The sequence below is a fragment of the Barbus barbus genome, assembly GCF_936440315.1.
Source record: "Barbus barbus genome assembly, chromosome: 35".
In the NCBI taxonomy this organism is placed as follows: domain Eukaryota; kingdom Metazoa; phylum Chordata; class Actinopteri; order Cypriniformes; family Cyprinidae; genus Barbus; species Barbus barbus.
In genome coordinates, this window is record NC_136763.1 from 12210933 (window position 1) to 12233540 (window position 22608).

General features: G+C 39.4%; 3 protein-coding genes across 5 annotated transcripts; 1 reads left to right on the top strand and 2 right to left on the bottom strand.

Moving 5' to 3' along the window:
- Positions 1 to 1858: 1858 nt before the first annotated feature.
- Positions 1859 to 10459, bottom strand: LOC306855199 (protein FAM83D-like). Its single transcript, XM_079393687.1, has 5 exons — positions 9063 to 10459; positions 5364 to 5726; positions 3946 to 4113; positions 3721 to 3845; positions 1859 to 3367 (listed from the first exon to the last, which is right to left on the bottom strand). The coding sequence occupies exons 1-5, from the start codon at positions 9198 to 9200 to the stop codon at positions 2458 to 2460; spliced, it is 1704 nt and encodes a 567-aa protein (XP_079249813.1). The 5' UTR covers positions 9201 to 10459; the 3' UTR covers positions 1859 to 2457.
- Positions 6692 to 12424, bottom strand: LOC306855192 (uncharacterized protein). Of its 2 annotated transcripts, none has more exons than XM_079393681.1 (4): positions 12283 to 12424; positions 8004 to 8254; positions 7155 to 7667; positions 6692 to 7000 (listed from the first exon to the last, which is right to left on the bottom strand). In XM_079393681.1, the coding sequence occupies exons 2-4, from the start codon at positions 8149 to 8151 to the stop codon at positions 6807 to 6809; spliced, it is 855 nt and encodes a 284-aa protein (XP_079249807.1). In that variant the 5' UTR covers positions 8152 to 8254; positions 12283 to 12424; the 3' UTR covers positions 6692 to 6806. The 2 variants fall into 2 exon arrangements, with proteins under 2 accessions (XP_079249807.1, XP_079249806.1); XM_079393680.1 differs by lacking the exon at positions 12283 to 12424 and adding an exon at positions 8849 to 9346.
- LOC306855172 (uncharacterized protein) lies at positions 11768 to 22160 on the top strand. 2 transcript variants are annotated; one of them, XR_013782905.1, is made up of 4 exons: positions 11861 to 11996; positions 17813 to 20928; positions 21012 to 21104; positions 21451 to 22091. XR_013782905.1 is itself a non-coding variant. In XM_079393650.1 (3 exons), the coding sequence occupies exons 2-3, from the start codon at positions 17975 to 17977 to the stop codon at positions 21482 to 21484; spliced, it is 2988 nt and encodes a 995-aa protein (XP_079249776.1). In that variant the 5' UTR covers positions 11768 to 11996; positions 17813 to 17974; the 3' UTR covers positions 21485 to 22160. The 2 variants fall into 2 exon arrangements, 1 of the variants encoding a protein (XP_079249776.1); XM_079393650.1 differs by lacking the exon at positions 21012 to 21104 and having other exon boundaries at positions 11768 to 11996; positions 21451 to 22160.
- The last annotated feature ends 448 nt before the right edge of the window (positions 22161 to 22608 follow it).

The window sequence follows — 22608 nt, forward strand, 5'->3', positions numbered from 1 at the left end:
GATTTCATATGATTTGTGTCACAAATTTGATTATTTGAATAGTGTCCTAGATATGGTTCAGAATCTTACTCATTATTTATTCATTTTATGTATTAACTTTAATATACTTTTTTTTTTTTTTTTTACCTAAAGTTTTGGAATTTGGTCAGTTTTTACTGAGATGAATGGCCTGATTTACCCGAATTCACCCTAATGGTTAATAAAACAAATACAATTTGCAACACAGTCCTTAATTTTGAGATGTCCAGATGATTAGTGCAGCCCTTGAGCAGATCACACATTTTCTGAGGAAGCATTTACATATAATCATAAAACATAACCCAGAACTCACCGATCTGTTAACATAAGCTTGCAAGTCAGTAACTATACTGTACATAAAGGCCCGGTTTCACTGACAGGGCTTGGACTAAGGATTAGGCCATAGTTCAGTTAGGACATTTAAGTAGTTTTTATTAACATGCCTTAGAAAAAACATTACTGGTATGCATCTTAAGACAAAACAAAGGCACTGATATGCTTTAAAATCAGTCAGTGCAAGTTTGTTTTGGTTGAAACGTCTCAGAATTACAATTTTAGTCTGGGACTAGTCTTAAGCCTTGTCTGTGAAACTGGGGGTAAATGTTTATGTTTCAAAAATATACATTTATAGTGTATAAAAAGATTTTTAATTGGTTTTGAAAGAAGTGTTTTGTGCAGTGCAAAATACAGTAAAATGATAATATTGTGAAATATAATATTTTTTTTCTAATGCAATATTTTAAAATAGAAACATATTTGAAATAGAAATCTTATCTTTACTGTCCACTTTGATGCATTTTTAATTTGAAGTATTGAACCCCAAACTGTTGAATGCTGGTATATATTTTGAAAATCTCTATATAAGATTACAGTGGGGAAAAAATATATTTGATCCCCTGCTGATTTTGTATGTTTGCCCACTGACAAAGAAATGATCTGCTCAAGAAAGCCCATGTACAGGCCCATCTGAAGTTTGCCAGTGAACATCTGAATGATTCAGAGGAGAACTGGGTGAAAGTGTCAGATGAGACCAAAATTGAGCTCTTTGGCATCAACTCAACTTGCTGTGTTTGGAGGAGGAATGATGCCTATGACCCCAAGAACACCATCCTCGCTGTCAAACGTGGAGGTGGAAACATTATGCTTTGGGGGTGTTTTTCTGCTAAGGGGACAGGACAACTGCACCGCATCAAAGGGACGATGGACAGGGCCATGTACCGTGAGGGCCAGGGCACTGGACAATGACCCAAAACACACGGCCAAGGCAACAAAGGAGTGGCTCAGGAAGAAGCACATTAAGGTCCTGGAGTGGCCTAGCCAGTCTCCAGACCTTAATCACATAGAAAATCTGTGGAGGGAGCTGAAGGTTCGAGTTGCCAAACTTCAGCCTCAAAACCTTTATTACTTTGAGAGGATCTGCAAAGAGGAGTGGGACAAAATCCCCCCTGAGATGTGTGAAAACCTGGTGGCCAACTACAAGAAATGTCTGACCTCTGTGATTGCCAGCAAGGGTTTTGCCACCAAGTACTAATTCATGTTTTGCTAAGGGGTCAAATACTTATTTGACTCATTGAAATGCAAATCAATTTATAACTTTTTTGAAATGCGTTTTTCTGTATTTTTTTTATGCAGTCTCTCACTGTTCATATAAACCTACCATTAAAAGTACAGACTGATTATTTCTTTGTCAGTGGGCAAATGTACAAAATCAGCAGGGGATCAAAAACAATTTCCCCACTGTATATATTTAAACATTACATTCCTGTATTTAAGTTCAATTTAATGCTAAGTGAGCTTTTATAAATGTTACATTCCACACCCCCACACAAATCTCCAACAAACTGTTCATCAAATGATGAGTTTTATTAAAATGAGGCAATCATAAAACAATGCACTTTTTATTTTTCACTATCTTTGTGAAATAAATATTCAACTGCCTCAAGCACAGTCAAAGTACCAAACATTTCCAATTTAGTACAAATGTTTTGATTCAATCCTTTCACTAACATCATCCAAGGCACATCAAACGCATAATCATGAGTGACTACTGTTTTTTTTCAATATATGAATATAAAAGTAATAGTGTTACAAAGGAGGTCATTTTCATAACTCCAAAACTTTAAACAACACAGAAAGAAACAGACAACCAAATACAGACAAAGTGTATTTCAAAATATCACAGACAAGAAAAAGTACTTTAGTTTATCTAACTACAGTATATAAAGACTGCTAATAATTCCCCCATCAAATACAATAGGTACAATTCAAGTTCAGAAAAAAATCAGTATCTTTGCACATTTCTCTTTTTTTATATTGCATACACATCATTCAAACTACTTTTCCGATTAATCTACAAGCTTTGTTCTGATTCGTAAAAAAAAGTGCTAAAACATTGCATAGACCACCACCTATGTTGACCACCTATCTCCTATGTTCATGTTACTGCAGACATCTTGACCTGGGCCAAGTCCCCATAATCACATTGTCAAGTGTACTGTGAACCTGCCTGCTCTCCTGCTGACCCTTGCGTCCTCTGTGCAGACCAGGCCTCAGCGTCAGGTTAGTGAGGTCCACTAGTTCCCTCTTGTGAGAAAGCAGTGTCACCATGTGGTCGAGCTTGGAGCGAATGGAGCTGTAGTGGTGCTGTCGCTCTTTGGTGATCTTGAAGAAGCATTCTCTCAGGTTGATCTCTTGTGGGGCAAGACAGACAGGTGGATGACAGTCCACCTCCTGTAGGTTGCAAGTGGATGAAGTATTGAGGTTGATCTGGTTGCTGCTGGACGAGGTTTTCGATTTAGGGTTGCTGTTGTCAGCACATGTTTGCACGCTCACGTCTGCTGTTTGGCAGATGGTTTGTGTTGAAATGTTGCAGGAAGTTACAGGGGGAGATATCATTACATCGACTGTCTGAGTCTGAGTAGAAACATTAATTGCCAGCAAACAAGGAGGGTCATCCGACGTGAGAGCTTCCTCTCTGAGTTCTTGCTCGATCCAGTCCTCACCTAGAGTGGAAGTATCAGAAACTGGGTTACTCTTTCTGTCTCGATCTTCAGTGTCTTTATTCATCTGTTGGATCTCTGGGGTATGAAGTCTGGCTGGAGTGCTCGTCAGACATTCTGGTTGAGGCTTTGTTGTTCGTGCCAAGTAGGAGGGAGGTGTTCCAGGTGGTTTGAGGACAAGATGGTCATATAAACTGCTGCTTCTGGCACTAGAGGGAGCTCTTGTATTCGCTGGCAGTGGCAAGGACTGGGCATAGAGGATGCGGAACTCTTCATCGAATTTCTCGGTTATCTGGCCAGATAACTCGATAAGGTTGCTGCTGTTTAGTTTGCCATCTGTCCAGTTAAACCTGTAGATAAAAATGTGCCAAAATAAATAGGGAACGTATAAATAGAACTGGAGTCATAGCGATTATGCACCGATTGTCTGTCATTTGCAAAGTTAAAATCGATTCAAAATACATAATTTCTATATAATTATTCTACATTGTCTGAAAGGTTACACCCATGCAAAATAGAAAACAAACCAAAAAATTTGTCCATACTTTGAAAGCCAAAACAATATTGGACCCCACTGACTTTCATTGAATAGACAAAAAAGACACTTTTGTGTTGCACAGAATAAATAAAGTCATACAATTTTGGAACAACAATTTTCACTTTTTATTCCTTTAAGATGTTGTGGAAAAGGGGTCTTTATTACCTATATGAACCTGTGGCCACTCTGTTTCCATCAATCAGCATGAAACGCTCATGAACCTTTCCAGTAATCCGAGCACCTGATCTCATGTAGTAGGTAGAACCTGTTGTGCTTCGTACTTTCATTTGCTTCATAAATAAAATGAAACACATTTTTAAAATGCAATAAAAAAATACTAAATCTATTAAATATAAAAACAACAATAATATTAGCATGAATAACTCATACCAGCAGTCCATCCAGCTGTACACAAAGGTTTTTACACATCTGTAAGAATGAGGGAACAGAAGACTGGTCTAAAAGAATATACACAGGAACTCTGCGGCGTGTGCAAGCTTCCTGCAGGTCTTGGAAGATATCCAGGTCTGTCAAGGAGTCTGTCACAATGGCAATCACCTAAGGATAAAAATTTCTGATTAATGAGAAATTAACAGCAGTAAACATTTCTTTATGCAACTGAGTATTGTTTGGTTAAAAAGGTGGGAATTGAATTAGCATCTTAGAGCTCCAGCATCACTGAACTCGACAATCTAGCTCATTGGTATGAATGTCATGACTTCACAGCCTCTGGCTACACACCTTGATGATTTCTTATTACGTTTGGTTTTTAAGTACATGCAAGCTGGAACAGATCCAGGGTGCCTGCAGGTATAACCTCAATACATTCAGCTCAAAAACCCCTTCATTTGAAGGACTGAAGAGCCTGTTGTGGCACCTCCAGGTTCAGACCCTCAGAGGTAACAGTTCAGTGTGATAGACGCTTCTGTGCATTCTTACCATTCCACATTCAAGATCCAGAGTGCTACTTTGAATAAATCATCACCTAAAAAACCCAAATGGCTGTTGTTTTTTAAATACAACTAAAATAAGAGATTTTTAAATCATCATAATCTTGAATTCATTGTTATTCTTTTCATTGCTGTTGCTTGGTTTTTGATATAATTTTAATCCTCTTAAAAGTTTCAACTGGGAAAACGGAAAACAAATTAATTAATGCCAATAAATAAAAAAAAATAGCTAAATGAAGGTGTTATGACATTTAAATATTACTTCTAAATTATTTGGATCTATTTTTGCAACTTATTTTTTTAATTATTAATTAATTCAACAGAGACAGACATCAGTTTCCATTTTATTAGTAGCTATTTATTAGCTACACTACTGCTTAACAAATAACTGTTTAAAAAGGAAAGTGGAATATATAGCTAGTTACTAGAAACATCTACTAGAAAAAACAAGTACCAGCAACAACTGGAATACATACGTGGAAATTAATATTTAATACATACATCTACACAGAATTAAATCTGGTCAATTTAAATTAAATTATGTTACAGTAGTAACAATGTAGCAATGTCACTGACTGAAAGGAAGTAATCTCTATTGGAATAAGTATTAGTATCTATTGAATAGTAAAATTTAAAAAGATAATAATCACTATTGGATTACACACTTCTAATTTGAGAATGAATACCAATAACAGAAAATATACTTAATAGATGTGTTCATATTAATGATTAAATGTTAATGCTTGTCATCGAGGCCCTAGTTTTGTAAAGCTGCTTTAGAACAGTATGCAGAGTGAATGATCGTGTCCACTTATATATAATTTTTTTAAACTATTTATTTTTTGGCCTGAGAAATACCTCTTTTGCATTTTTGATCATCCTCCTGGCTGCTTCTTTGCAACTATAAATGCACTCTCCATAACTCGGCTGGAAGTGGGCGACGGCGCGTGTTACTCCACGAAAAGACCCCGCGGTGAACGCAGGCCAACCCATCTCTAAAACTGGAGGCTCAATATCTGACACTTCGGGGAAATACGTGACAGATGAGCAGTCCAGTGTGCCAGACTGGTCCAAATGAGAATCGTCTCCGTTCAAAGAGAGTGGTTTAGGCACCACAGCCGCGCGGGAGATGCGCCTGATCTCGTCGTCGGAGAGAAAGTTAGGGATTCTCTCTTTCTGCAGGAATCCCATGAAGGACTCGACTCCGCCGGACACCAGCTCCTCCAGAGCGAGTCAAGTACACCCGGCTGCAGCCTGCAGATCGAGGCGGGGCTGCACCTGGGGCGGGGCTGCACGTGTCGCCCCGCCCATAATGCTTCTCATTGGTTATTGGCAAAGTAATGACGTAGATCGAGGCGGGGCTGCGCCTGGGGCGGGGCTGCACGTGTCGCCCCGCCCATAATGCTTCTCATTGGTTAGTGGCAAAGTAATGACGTTGACGCCGCGGTAAACAGGAAATGCGGTTGAAACATAATTGGTAGCAATACATAATTATATAAAACAAACCTGTGAACCCGTTAATTACTTATACCTGGTAAATTTATATAGTATTAAACAATACATTGCAAATTTGTTAATCTTTGGAAAACATTTCATTATATACATTTCCAAGCAAGAATCCAATTAACGTTGCTGCTTTTGACTTGTCACATTGCAGTCGCAATGTCAACGAATATAGTTTATTTACAACTTAAGTTTAAGTTATTTCTATTCATGTGTATAGGTCATTTACCACTTACAAGTTATTTATGGTCGTTTTTTATTTTATTTTCAGTATATGCTTTACTGTTACATGTGTTATTAACATTTAAATAAAAGTGAAATATTCTCAGCAAGTGTCATGCCTTAAGATGTTATTAAAATTAATGGTAACATTTTACAATAAGGTTCATTAAACAGTAATGTATTAACTAACATGAACTATAACCATGAGCAATACAATTGTTATTGTATTTACTAATCTTCGTTTACATTAGTTATTGAAAATACAGTAGTTTATTGTTTGTTCATGTTAGTTAACTGTATAAGTGCAGTTCATTATTAGTTCATGTTAACTAATGAACCATATTGTTAACCAAATTAATAATTTATGGATTTACTTGATAATGAAAAGCTTATGGTAAAAATACCAGCATTGTTTATATATGAATAACATGCCAAGACAATTATTTCCTTGTTATTTATTTAGGTATGAAACAGTTTAATTCTAAAAAAAAGAAAGGTGAAATTTGTACATCTGTATATAACATCTTTTTTACTTAATTTCCTTTAATCATTAAACCTTCCTTCTTTATTTACACTTTACTGGCACATGAAACAGCAGTCAGGGTCCTCTATGCTGTCGTAGAATCCTCTCAGGTAACCACGCTTCCCATTACCGTAAAAACCTGAGCAGGATTTGAACAAGGTTTTACATGTGCTACACTCTTTAATTTCAAAAGGCACCCGCAATTCAGCCTTTGATGCTTCACTCCATTTTCCCCAGTTCACAACACCTGTATCCAAAAACACACACAAAACAGAACTCTTTCATATGCACATCTAAGATTGTTAACCATGCCAGTGCTTTAGAAAAAACAAGAAGCAAGATTACTTAAAGCCAACCTTATGCATACTTCATTGCACAAATTTAAACTTTAACACACTTACTGTCAAGCCATGCATAGTGTGCCTTCTGCTGGACCGAGGAGGACTGGGGCTGCGTCTGCTGGACCGAGGAGGACTGGGGCGTCGTCTGCTGGACCAAGGAGGACTGGGGCGGCGTCTGATGGACCGAGGAGGACTGGGGCTGCGTCTGATGGACCGAGGAGGACTGGGGCTGCGTCTGATGGACCGAGGAGGACTGGGGCAGCATCTGCTGGACCGAGGAAGACCGAGGCGGCGTCTGCTGGACCGAGGAGGACCGGGGCGGCGTCTGATGGACCGAGGAGGACTGGGGCGGTGTCTGCTGGACCGAGGAGGACTGGGGCAGCATCTGCTGGACCGAGGAAGACCGAGGCGGCGTCTGCTGGACCGAGGAAGACCGAGGCTGGGTTGGTGGTGAAGCATGTGTGGCAATGTGCTTCAGCAAATTTGCCCGAGTTATTACAGTCGCTGAACAATAGCAGCAGTGAAAGTGGGACTTTGCCCGACATTTTAAACTACACTTTAAAATGGTGAAATCTGAAGGGGCAAACAAAAGAAAATAAGTTTATTGAAAATTGTCTAAATTTAACCTTCACTTGTTTGCATTTTGCTCTGGACAGTGGACAGTCGCAAGACAGAATTTTCATCAGCACCATCCATGTGCAAGCACATTTTTTTGTGATTTCAGCAACAAAGACCCATGGTCAATGCCCAGAATGCAGAAAATGAAGTTTACCTGAACCTTAAAATTAAATATTCTTCTACAAATTCACAAGCAATTAAATCCGAAGCATGCACAGTGCATTGCTGGCTGGTTCAGCACCATATTATACTTTAACTAAAGTGAGATAAGCAAAAGACAGTTAAACTCACCATGATGTTGAACTGCCCACTGAAAGTGATTTTTGATGTGATAATACATCAGTTCTGGCATACTGGAGTACCTGCAGAATGGGCACTCACTAGTGCAGCTTTTTAAATACTGCTCACATTCCCCCTTGCTTAACACCGTTTTGTGCATTTTTGCAAGGGGTAATGGCTCTTAAAAGAGCCTTTGGGTTATAAATTGAAGAACAACAAAAAAAGAGGAGAGATGGAGGGGTGGGGATGACAATGACAAGGATCTGCAAACAGAAGGAAATACAGAGAATCAGTATTAGATATAATTTAGATATAATTATAATAAAATCTAAATAATTAACAATTAATAATTTTATTCACAGAAAAACAATAAATTTGTATAGCCATTGTTAATATGAACTTGTCCTATATTACTTTTGCTGGTTCAGTTTTGCCACTGTATTTATTTTTAAGGTTATTTTGGGAACACTATATCAAATTCATAATCCCACTAAAACCACACACTAACTTTCTAATGCTGCCTTCAAGTGCTCTCGTAAACATTGCACATGAACGCCCTCCCATTCCGAAACATTAATGCGATGAGCTCGTAATTACAACTTCAATAGTAAGAATTATTAAATTTCCGATAGAACGTGAAGGCAGCATTATGCCATGCTTTTGGGAAACGCAGACCTGGTTATTTAAAAGCAGACCTTTAACGTTACACCTTGCGTGACATGGCTGAGTGAGTAAAGTTATGCGATTTTATTTTGAAACTACTTTACATTTCCTTTAACAACACACTAAACGGCACTTCAGAATTAAAAATTGTTATTAAACAAATTAGACAAGAGACATAGCTCGCCTGTACTCACCATGCAACCAAGAAGAACGTAAATGAAAAACCGCTAGAATTGACGTAATGACTTGACGCCACTAACCAATGAGAACAGTTGTAGGTGGGACGAGATGTGTAGCCCCGCCCCACATATAGCCCCACCTCGATCTACGTCATTACTTTGCCAATAACCAATGAGAAGCATTGTGGGCGGGGCGACACGTGCAGCCCCGCCCCAGGTGCAGGCCCGCCTCGATCTGCAGGCTGCAGCCGGGTGCATCTCGAGCGAGTCGGTGTCTCTCATTGTAAAGCTCTTTCAAGTTTAGGTCCTGGCCTGTCCTCGGTGTCCGCCAGCCCGGCGAATCTTCAAGACACTGGGAAAGCGCCATAACTAAAAGTTAATTAATCACACTAACGTTTCCTGAGATGAATACTACACTCTCTAACACCTGCCTCCTGTACTTTCAAAGGGTCCCAGCTCTTCGCCAGACGGCCATTGGTCGGTGAGTTGTTACCAGTCAAGATCTTGCGGCACGTGTCCGCCGAGTAAGAACGCCATTGGGTAATCTGCCCTGCGCCTATTGGCTGAGAGTTTGAATTCGGAGGCAAACAAAGGCGGCGTGTATGATTCTCCTCTGTGTTGCTGAATGTGAAATACTCACGGTGGTGTTGTGAAAGTAAATGGCCTCATTAAATACAGGTAATAATACACCATATAAACACCAATATAAAATCAGTTAAGGTTATGGCGGCATGTCTAAAGCCCTCCTCCAAAACTCCTATTCTTGCTTGGGTAAAAAAGATTGTTTTAGTGCTTGCATATATATTATTTATAATATTAATGCTGGTAATACAAATATACATACTAATCTTAATCGGTAATTTGTAATAGAAAAAAGCTAGTAAACACACTAGCTCCTTTCGACTCTTCTGTAATCGAATAAACCATTGTATACACATATTTTATTCACAGGCACAAACTTTAAAGACTTTTTATTTGCATTGACTTAACATTAAGTTTTTTACATTACTGCTTGAAAAATACAGTTTACTAAATAAACTTATAAACTTTTTTTCAAGCCTGTCTTCCAGGTTTTTCAGCAAAATTTAAACAGTAAAAAAAATTATGAAACAAAATGAAACAAGCAAACAATATAATAGCAGTAAAGTAAAGGATAACATAAAACAGCAAACCACTCTAACAAATATCTTAAATTCTCAGCCTTTCAATTATATAGTCCAGTTTACTGACCGTGTCTTGGTTATATGGTGATCATTCAATAGCTACAGCAAAAGAAAAAAAAAGGGTAATAACGTTATAGTTTGGTGGACAAAATTCATTTAAAAAAAAAATCTGCTTTAAAATTTTAGAACTAGGTGTTTAAAAAATAAGATTACTGCAAGAGAAACACGTTTATGCCATTGGACTTTTGACTCAATACCTTATTACTGAAATATAGTCACAGTGACAACTAACCTCAGTTTGCTCTGTTTAATATTTATAAAGCTAAACTATGTTCATCGTGCATTTACACCAGAAAATTAAACATTTGTGCCGAGGCCTTAATGAAGGAAAAGCCCAAATCGCATGGCAACCGTCTCATAATGGACAGTAGGTGTTTTCGGGCTTTATCCAATCAGATTCATCTCTGTCAAAAAAAAAAAAAAAAAAAAAGGAAAAAGCTGCATATCTGAAGGTGTAATTGCCACTGTGGTGTGAGGGGGGAGCCCCTATAGCAGGTCTTCCACCACATCCTAAGAAAAGAAAAGTAAAGACTTTGAAACATTATACGTATTTTATATGCGCACCTACAAGGACTGAGTATCACACAACCTGTTGATAATAGACAGGCCGGTGTTTGTTGCACTCTGGTTGACTGGTTGTTATCAATTCAGAGAGCACAACAGCAGGCCTTATATGACCCTCTCAAGAAGTAATCACTGTTTCTGAAACTGTTAATGGTTAAAATGGCACAGCGTTTGAGCACAGCTGTGCATATTTATCATCATTAATAATAAAATGTATAAATATTTCTGGTGATTATTACCCAAAAGATAACAACAGGAATAATAACTTAATTGTGGGAAAATAGTCTCTCTACCCATTCTGTAACGATAATGATAATGGTTACATATTACTATACTGATAAAAATAATATCTGTATTTAATTGTATGTTGCACAACATCAACATCATCCATTCAATTCTATCCCAATAATAATAGGCCTACCAATAATAATTGCATTCTGTTGCATGATGCAAATGAATTTCCCCTGGCCATGGTTGTGTAGCACTGGAGATCATATTCTATTCTATTTTATTCCAGTATTAGTATGTACAGCATGCTGCACACCAATTTTCAATTTGGTTGTGTGGCTAATGAGATTCTATTCTGTTCCATTCTGATAATGTGTATTCTGTTCAATGTTGCACATTAATTCTCCCCACACACGGTTGTGTATCAATGGAGTTCCTATTCTATTCTATTCTATTCTATTCTATTCTATTCTATTCTATTCTATTCTATTCTATTAATATGAATTACATGTTGCGCAACAATTTCCAGTTTGGTCGCGTGGCTATAAAGATTCTATTGGGTTCTATTGTGTTTTATTTTATTTGACTCTGTTCTGTAACACCGCGGGCAGCGCTTCGTAGTACGGTGGTTTCAAACATGCGTGTGTAGTAGTCTATATGTAGTCGGCACATGCTCGCGATCGGTTGTCTACTATGGCTGTTTTCCCCCCTCGTCCTTATACGACCTACTGACCGAAAGCGCTGCTCCATATTTCTGGCTATATTAGACATTTGCGCATGAGTCACTCCCTTCAGTGTGTCTGCTCAGCCCGTCCTAGAACAGAGAGGGGTAGGATCAGAATTTTGGGTTTGGGTGACGCGTTTTAATCACGTGCCCTTATTTGAGAGCGCCTGGCGTACATTTCTCTCCCTTCTCGCCACTCCAGCAGCGCCCATGTCAGCCGGGCACATAATCAGTGTGCCATAAAGCAGTTGATGCTCCTTATCGCGGTGACCCGACGGGTTCACGTTAGTTCACAGGGTTCATCTGAGGAGAGGTCTCGGCCCCTCCTGTTCCCCTGAGACCCGGAGCGGAGCGAAACCTAAATGTTATTTATTTCTGTATCAATAACGGATTTCCATTCGCAGTCAACAGAGCCGACGAAAAGGTAGGGAACTTTGACTTTTCAGAGAAGTGAAAGCGATTTATTTAGGTGACGCGAACAGTCTTCAAAAGTAGTTCTAGTAGAGAGAAGCGTGCCTTGTTATTCCACTCATATGCGGCGCGTGAAGTCGCCTCTATGTATAAAATGGCGACAGTAGATGGGAGTGCTTAGTTAAAAATTTTGGTAATAGCCAAAATATTGCGCCGCGCTCCACACTCAAACTCGCGAGAAACGTCTAGCCGGATGGAGGTTACTAGTGCCTCAATACGAAGCGAAAGGGTTAACTTACCAGTTTGTTACAGTTTGTTACTCAATGTTCTCGTCTGCTTCCAATTTAATTATTCGCACGCTACAACGTGCCTATGTGATGTTACTATAGTCTGTCCACTCCGGAGCGTCAACGCGTCAGATTTCTACTTCAAACGGAGGGCAAAATGGGACCCGAGTCTCGGATTGATCGCCGGCGAGGAGCACGGAAATATTGGCGCATAATCGATTTCCAAAAGTGATCTTTGCGATGACGAACCCGAACCTTTCGTGGGTGCCTGTAGTTTAAAGCTGGTGCATATCTAGACAAGCATGCGCTATCAAATGTTAATGGGTACAGAATGTACTCAGACTCGGATTTAACTCCAGATCATAAGCCTGGCTCTGATACCACACATTATAAATCATTATTTAGAATCACACTGTGCTTCATCTCAACTCTCTGCCTCAAGCCTCTCTACAGTAAACATCACTTTCTGCTAAAGCACGCTACTTTTTAAAAGTTAGCAGGCAGAATGAGATGCTAAAATGCGTTAGAAGGTCAGGATGCATGCTTTCTGTTGGTCCTTTTGCATGCAGTGTGTTTCGGATGATGGTCTGTCTGCTCTCTAGTGGGAATAGTGTTCTGGTCTGCAGTGTTGTAATAAGGCAAGTAAATATTGCCTTTCATCCTGAATTTGAGCAATTAGGACAGTAAAGCCTTCAGAACGTGACCTTCCCAAAGTATTTGTGCCTACAGACTAAAGAAAATGCAATTTGTATATACATGCACAGTTTGCCCTTTATTATTGTGTCAGATTAGAACAGCGTGACGGCACAAAATGAAGGACTAAATGTTAAGCTTGCGTGTGCACTTTATTGTATGTTGATTTCCAGTAAAAGCTGGCAGTTTATGTAATATTCCTTGAATTAAGAGAGGGGAATTGTCTGCCTAATGCCAAATGGATTTCTAAGCAGAATTATAATTGTGGAGACTCTATGTCCTCTATCCGTGCTATAAAAGCAGTCAAAATGATTAAATTATTTATAATGAAAAGCTCACTGTGCATGTAATAACAAAAATGCCCTTCTGTGATATCTCACATTACCTTATTAAATTTATAAATCTAAAGAGTGGATGAATGTCATGGAGTAACAGACAGAAATGAGCTCCACAATAGGAGTATATCCCCAAAACCTCCCTGAAAAGCTTGTATTAACCTTAAGTACTTTTCGAGATAAACTTTTGACTTAACGGCGGCGTGTCGGCCATACAAGTATTTCAGCTGCTCCAGCTGGGTTTTGTATGGAGGAGCCTGGCATTCGCAGAGACCTGGCACTTGACTCAGTACAATTCATGGTGCTCCGCCATCTTTCTTTTTTGTAACTAATGAGTGTGTCGCACCGGTGATCAAACTCAGCACATCGCATCAATGATTATTTCTCCATTATTTGCAAAGTACTTTTTTTCTTTCTCGTGCGAATTTCTAAATCTTTTCTGTGCTTTTAATGGGAGATTTTTGTGTCGCAAGACTGGCGAAGTAATTCTAAAAACGCAAATAGCGCCTTTTGTAAAATTCTGGGGTGCTCTCTTCATGAAGAAGACAAAAAAAAAAAATCTGCCATGATTACAGAGCGGAAAAAGGGATGGATCCTCATTTGTTTCCAATTTGTATATTGGCATAAACAAATAGCACAGTCAAATAAAATATTTGGAGTTTTGTCTATTTTGGGTTGGAGGGCTGCGAAAAATGTCCCCCAAGTGTGTGCTTTTTGGTGAAGAATAGAGGATTTAGTCCCCTCTGTGTGTTGTGGGCAAGGAAAGGGAAAGGAGAGGGGTTGCTATGGCAATGTTAACACATGAGTGGCAGCGCAGACTGGCCTCCCAAGAGTCCGTGCAGCAGTCACCGAGGTAAGGGGGGCAAAGGGGGCACTTCTGATGGCACCCAGCTTTCTGTAGTACTCGCATAAGGTTCATTGACTGGATTTAAACATAAACACAGGCTGTCCAGGAATAGCTGATGGTACAAACGCCTGTGTTGGTGGCATTTTGCTAATGAGTCACATCCTATAATGAAGGTGAACTGTAGGATGCCTCAGCAGCACTTCGGTCTCTACATAATTAATGTGGACGTGTTTGATGCCGTCACTGATATAGCTCGCAAACAGCGCCGTACAATGATGGCATGTAGTCACATGCCCATCTTACGTACTGGCACACACATTCAGGAAATATTTCAGTGGCATGCAAGCATTGAGGGCACTGCATATGGTTTCCGGCTTAGTGTCATATTTCCCTCGTAAATGGGAGTGCCATTGTGTAAAATGAAGAAAAATGGTCACGACAACCTCATACGCTGACCTCCTTTTTTCTTGTATTTATAGAAATATAATTATTATAGCATGTGTGCGCTGACCTTTGTTATGGCTTCTTGGCGTTAAACAAAAGTCTCATTCACGCAGCGCTTATGAAAGATGGTCATGTTAAAATCGACCGATATCCCTATAGGCTTATTCATATCAGCCTTGTGTAATAAAGCAGATCCAGTCAGAGAAATAAAAGAGGACGTCATGATCGTGTCTGGGAGCACTGTGTATTTTAGGCCAACATTTCAGTTATTTAAATTTTTACATTTTATTTTTTTCCTGAATTATTTCCTCCTTTATTTAAAAGGCAGCTGCCTGGGACCAGTGAAAAAAAAAAATACACATGGACACCACATTATTTTTACCCGAAATGTATTTATAGCCTAATGAAAGGGAAGCTCACGAAAATTTAGAGAAGTCTGAGAGATCTAATCTGCACACTTTATCTGGTGCCAATTTTTTCATTGAGTTTAAAGAGGGATGTTAGGATATATATACGCAGCAATGAATTTACTACATATGGTGGACACTCAGATTAACAGTCAATGCAAGATATTTACATAATTGTTAAAGCGGAACAGGAGGAAAAATGTGAACCGCAGATGAACTTTATCCTAAAATGCTCCCGCACTGCCTGAAGTGTGGAGGAGTGCACCAAAAAAGAAGAGGATTTAGAAGGGTGTGGGAGTATGTGTGTGTGCGTGAGCATATGATCAAATAAAAGAGAAGTGGGTACAATATGGCATAAGAATACAAACATACTCGCAGCTTCAAAAAATGTGACTGTTTATAACAATCTGTTTATTTTAGACCCCTTATCATGAAAAATTCTTCCTGAGCACATTTTGTTGCTGTGCAGAAAAACAGATTTTATTTCAGCAGCCTTATGAAAGATTTTCATGCTGAGAATCTATTGATATCTTTGCAGGCTTATTCAGCGTGGTCCCATGTAATAAAGGACGTCCAGTCTGGGATGCTTCGGCCTTTAATCAATAATGAGAGAGGATGTTTTATTATGTAAGGCCCGTATTGCCAGGCCTTTGACCTCACACTGCTTTTAATACTGTGCATCACTATCTCAAATGTTCAAGCAGAGCCAGCCTTATTAAATGTGTAACACGTAACATGATGTAATATTTTAGTTTCGAATGCTCAAAGACGTAAATGTAGGTCAGCGTTGTTGTGCTAATTTTCAACCAAATCTACTGCATGCCTTGACTCCACAGGTTGCCGGGATAAAAAGGCCTCCGGTTTCTCTGCTAAAGCCACGAAAGTACTGAGGCACACAGTAGCAGGATAGACTGTTTTGTGTGAGACTGGTTCACCCCGGTGCTGAAACACGAGGCCTCTCTTTCTGAGTTCCCTTTTCAATAGCTCACTGTCTGGAAACCTCTTGTCCTGTGTCTAATCGCACGTCTCGGTTGCCAGATAAAGCATCCCATTCTTTGACGAGTGACCTGTTTTTTTCTCTAACATTTTTGAACCATCTCCTGCTGGTCCGGTGCTAATCAGGCTAGTGGTTCAAAGTTTGGGTGGTGGAGCGATATTTAGATATTAGTGTGTCTGTTGTGGTTAACTAGCATTTTATGGTTTATATTAGACAAATCTGGAAAGCAGATTTTTGTTACCATCTGAGAGAATGGTAGGTGCTCTCATTCATTCAGATGCACTCCACAAGGTTTTAACTCCGCTTGAACTCTAGAACTTTGTAACAAAAATAAAACTCATGTATGTAAGACTTGCTGCACACATTTCAATTACAAATATAGCTTCTTTATTTTTCTATTCGGACCAAAGCTTTTATACACACATTTATGAGCAATGTTAATATTATTAAACAACTTTTTGTATAGATTCTACTCAGAGATGTCTGGTGCATTTTCAATAAAACCCAGATTCATGTTAGGGGTTAACATCCATTGATGAAATCCGAGTATCATGGACTAAGTAAGCAGGCTGAACATACAGTAAATGCCCATGGATGCAGGGAACCAGGATTACAGCATAAGATGCTGGTGACCTAGTTTTATTTTTATTTATTTATTTTTCTGGCAGGAAGGCAGCCGTCATGAGAAATAAAAGAGTCAGTTGCAAAAGAGTACGTCATGGCCATGTCTGAGAGCACAGTGTATTTTAGGCAGTGTTTTTACTTCTGAATGGTTTTATCCTTATTTTTTTATTTTTTTTTTTAAAGACAGCTGGCGATACTGAAAAAAATATATACACATGGACACCACATTGTTTTTATTCAAAATGTATTTTGTAGTCTGATGAAAGAGAAGGTCAAGGAAATTTAGAGCTAAACACTAAACAGAAGTCTTGGGTGGTTTAATTAGAATCTTTTGCAGATGCATAATGCATGGAAAAACAAGTATTAAATGACTAGATTTATTCACCAGCTAGTATTTAGCTGAAATATTGAAACTGCTCTGACAAGATGAACTAATTTATGTGCTCTGCTATCAGCTTTTAAGATGGAGACAACACGTTCTTTCACAAATCTTTTGCTAGTGGCATTATTTTTTTTTAAGGTTTACGCGCATTAATTAATTTATCTTATATTTTATGTTTCAAACTTGTAAAGTGGACTACATATGGTAGATGAAAAATTATTACAATATATATATATATATATTTTTTTAAACCGAACAGGCGGAAAAATGTGAACCACGCATGAACTTTATCCTGAAATGCTCCCTTACTGACTGAAGTGTAGCGTGTGGAGAAGTGCTACAAAAAGAAAAAGATTTAGAAGGTGTGTGTGTGTGAGAACATGTAGAAATCACGGAGAACTGGGTTTGATGTGCTATGTAGGAATATAAACAATCACATTTTTGGAAACAAACATTTTTGGAGTATATTTATAACAAGAAATTGTATCTTGCTATCTGTTTATTTTGGTCTCTGATAATGAAAACTTCTTACAAGCACATTTTGTTTGTTTTAGTTGCTCATAAAAAAGAGATTTTATTTCAGCGCATCAGTACCGCCAATGTTTCTGCTCTTAATAGTGAACTGTATTTAACTGATTTTTACTTTAATATTAGTGGTTTGATTATAACAATCATTGAACAGTGGTTGGTCAGAGCATTTCAATAAACCGTCCCTATTTTAGAAAAGTTTTTTATGTATATCCAATGGTGACATTCTTTTTTTTTTTTGTATCACAGCGATTTATATCAAAATGTCATGTTTTCTCTCCTTAGGTTCACTGGGAGTTGTTACTTCACTCCCTTTTACAATGGGAAGTCCTGATAGCTGATAATTTCACCAGTTTCTGGTTCATCACGGCTGGCTGATGACACCTCAACTCCATACAATTCCAGTATTTGTTTCTAACTCTTCACTCATCTGCACAATCCTATACTATGGCCAGCAAGAGGAAATCCACCGTTCCCTGTATGATTCCATCAAAAAGCAAGCACATGAGGGAGGACATCATACTAGGATGCTTACCTGAGCTCCTGCCCACAATACCCGAAGACAGCATCCTTAGTATCTCTTCAAAAGATGAGGATACACAACGATTCCATGATCTCTCGAAAGCCAAACCGAAGACTTCATGCTGGGAAAGGGGAACATATAGCTGCCCTCTGTGCTGCTTTGAGTCCAGAGACTTGAACCTGTTTCTTCACCATATGGACAACTGTCACATGGACTTTCATGCTCAACCAAACTTCTACTGCCTGCCTTGCAAGGTTTCAGCTGTGAAGTTTGAAGGCCTCGCTTTACATAACGCAAAATCACATCCTGAACTCCACACACCACACAAGAGAGTATCCTTGCAGGTTACCAAACGAGATGGGGCTATCACAGTGCAGCAAACCCTGTTTACAGAAGAGGACTTAAGTGAGTCCGGAATATCCATTACCAAGACACCCATAATGAAAATGACCAAAGGGGGGCACAAAAAAATTGTCGTCTCCCATACTGTTGAGGTACACCGGGCTGAGCCTAGCGGTGACAAGCCCGCAACTGTAACCAATGGCACTTCAGTAAGGACCTTACTCCTAACAACATCACCACATATCATCGGTGGCATTAGTGCCTCTCCGGTCCATAAAATCCCCAACACACTTGGGATACCAGGGATGCATAACCGTGGTCCTCTGTGGAACTCTAATCCATCATCGTCTGATTCGAACACTGATCTCCCAAAGGTCATGATCCCTCTAAGTAGCATCCCCACCTATGATCCAGCCATGGATTTAAGCAGTTTTCTTAAGACGTCTTTTGGTAAGTTCCCTTACCCTACCAAAGCAGAGCTCTGTTACTTGACGGTGGTCTCTGGCTTCCCAGAGGAGCAGATCAAACTCTGGTTCACAGCCCAAAGGCTGAAGCAAGGGATCAGCTGGTCTCCTGAGGAGATCGAGGATACACGTAGAAAGATGTTTAACACTGTATTCCAAGCCACACCGAAAACGTCACGCAACCAGATGCATCACCCCATTTCCCAATACTGTGTTTCTGTCCAGTCCAACTCTTTGAGTTCTAACTATATACCACAGATACCAAAGGGAAGTGTAATGGGTTGGAAAGGTGGGGTCATAGTCAGCCAGGCTAGTGTGACCCAGGCCACATCCCTTAAGCAGCAGCAGCCAGTGGTCCAAACACCGCAGGTAAAAATCCATCATGCTGTCATCACTAAGGAAACTGGAAATGAATTATCTTGTCAGACAGCTGAGAACTGCAACATTGTAGGCAGAGGAGGCAGTGTTAGCAATCATGGACACACTGGAAAAGGTGAGACTGGCTGCAGCTCATCCATCAAGACTGGCGTTAGCTGCTTGCCTGGCGTTCCCAAGACTCAAAACAGCAGTTACAGTGAGGGCAGCATTATGACTCTGACGAACATAGTCAGGAAAATTGACTGTCATATCAATGACAGGAACGCAAATTGCACCAGCAAATCTAATATCAGTCCAACTTCCATTTATGGCCAACAGAAGGTATCCAGTAATGCGAAAGAAAACAGCAACAGCAGCTTTGCCACCACCAGCAAATATAACAACGGAAGCACTTATAAAAGCACCAGCCACAGTACTATTTGCACTAAAAGGGAGGGAAACATCTTAGACCACACCAGCAAAAGCAACGCTGACACTAGTGTCATTTGTAGCAGCAGCAGCAGCAACATACATGCTGCAGAATTTATACCACCCCTTACCCATAGCCTTTTCCCACAGCCTGGAATTCTCATGGATCCATCCCTTGGAAAGGGCAAGGTATTACCTGAGCAACCAGTGACTTTGATGCAAAGCTTTATCCATAACTCATTCCCAGAACAAAAGCAGTTTCTTGCACCCCAAGGTCAACCATACCACGTACGTACTTTGACAGACACCCAGTCTGCTGTGGGGGGATCATTTAGCAACATGCCCCAGGGCTCCCTTCAGTCTAACCCTACAGCAAGTTCATGTCTTCAGGAGGAAACAAGTCAACACTCCTCTCCATCCCTTTCTGCTCCTCAGGAGCAACATTCTCCAAAAACCCTGCTGGGAGCACCTCAGGTCCAGTTCACAGACTTTACTGCCGTCCACTACAAGGAACATGACCCCAAGCACTTACCTGCCTTAGACAAAGACTGTAAGCAATCACATTTTGATAGAGAAGGATTGCACAAAAACATAGTGCAAAAAGAAAACGAAGGAAGGGTTTCTGAACACAGCGGAATTACAAATACATTATACAAGACTGACAAGAAAGAGCATAGCAACCTAATTAACACACTACATACCTTCACAAACGATAACACTAACACGGCTAAACAAGGCATGCCACTATTACGACAATACATACAGGAAGTGAACCAATGGGAAAGCAACAATGACTACCTTAAAGAGCCGAATGTGAGCCCTATGAAGATAAACATAATAGCGTTGAACAAAGAAGAGAGTTTGTACAAGAGCAACAGCAAGCAGCTAATCAGCAAGCCGTTGGAGAACTTGATCAGTGATGGTGGTTCCAGCCATAAAAACCAGTCTTCAGAATGGCACGAAAGCTACCAGCATGTACCGGTGGAGACTGAGGAGCATATATCTGATATAGGTAACACACAACCACATCAACCAGATAACCTTGTGGGGCTTGAATCAGAGAAAGTTAAACACGATCTACGCCCTGAGCGGAAAATTATTTTTCAGAGTCTAGACTCTGAAACTCCTATGCTTCCAATAAAGAAAAAATCAAAGGAGGCTGCAATGGATTTAGACAAACCAACTACAGGAGAACAAGACTACTGGGAGATAAAAGATGAGGAGCATCAGCAACCCATGGGCAACCAGAGTTTGAGGGGGCATCAAGCGCAAGACAGTCAATCAAGGTAATGGCTGCAGACCATTGATGGACCATTGATCAGGTTATTTGAGAAAAATAAAAACAGCTAATTTTAAGCGTCTTCCCAAGAGACGCATTGTAGTTTTTCTAGCAACTGACTTGTTGAGTCTTCAACTGCTGTCTACTACTCTTGGATTGTCACATCACATAACGGTGTTTAAGGTAATCAAAGTAGCTCAAATTTTAAAATTAGTTTAATTGGAAAACGTGAATTAAATTATGTGCATATTAACAACATTTGGCCTTTTGATCAACTTAAAAATACAGTATTTTGAATTAGTCACTGCCACACGCACATGATTATGTGCTTTATTTAAAAGGCTATTTTTGTCGTTAGTGAAGGCAGAGCTAATGAATTATAGATTTACTCAAAGTGTGTCTTAACGTGAATAAATGATGAAAATTGTGTGTAGCAAAGTGCCGGACTCTCGGATCTCTTTTGGAGTTCATGGTGTGATGCTGTTTGTTGTGTTTGGGCTGGTCTTACACATCTTTTTCTCCCCAACAGGGACTGTCTGAGAGGAGAGCTTCTGAAAGTTTAAGGACTTCACTCCATGAGGCGAAGAGGCCGAGGATTCCATATTCATCCTGAACATTACATTTCTTGTTTTCTTTCAATATGACAGCCGATGAGATTGTAAAACATTTGTGATGGTCAGTGGACTTGAGTTTTCGGAAGGTGGCCCAATCCAGAGAGTAGCCACTACATATGTAGGTCTAATTTGATTTAGGTAAATTCTGTGTAGGAAACTATGATGTATATGCTTGAAACTGCACTATTGAGGGTGTACTGGACGTTAGGAATGTCAGTTAGTGATATTGTTATACTTTGTAATATGTCAGATAATCAGCACTTCTGCTTTGCCTTGGGTTTTACGATAGTCATTGGGATATTCCAACCCGTTTTCCCTTCATGTCCAAATCAAATAAGTTCTCCATGGCTTATTTTTTCACACAACATTTAGCAGTTAGCGACAAATCATGCACTATAACTCGCTTTAGTGGTGTCTGTCTGCACACACAACAAATTGGCCAGACATTGCCTTAAACGTCACCTTTCTATTTCTATGACTGGCTGCACAAACAAGCTTTTCAGCAACTGTGTTGATGTGTGTATAAATTGGGGATTTGAAATCCCAACAGAACTGCTGCTATATCTTCGGAGGTGTTTTTTTTTTTTTTATAAGCATTAACAAGACTATTATATGTGAAAAGCTTAAAAAAAAAAAAGAAATGTTAATTTATGGTGGAGAAAGTTTAAAACAGTGTGCTTACAATCCGAGGGGTATTACAGTTCTCAGTCAGATCAAGTGTTATGCTAACTGGATATTCCCTGCATTTGAGTTGGGCTACGATATATAAATATATATAGTATATATATATATATATATATATATATATACACACACACATTATGCATCATTTATATGCTGCTAAGTTCAGACCATCCAAAGTGAATAACAGGTGCTTTTCATCCCTTATTATTTGCATTTGTATCCAATGTGGTTTCTCTTTTAAAAGTTAACACAAAGATACTATCTGGACTTACAGTATTACCTTCCCATCAGTTCCCATTGTGCAGGTCTGTCTGAAAGAACACAGTGCACTGGAGTGTTATCCTTTCTACACATTACAAATCTTTTGGTAATAAATGGAGAATGTCAAA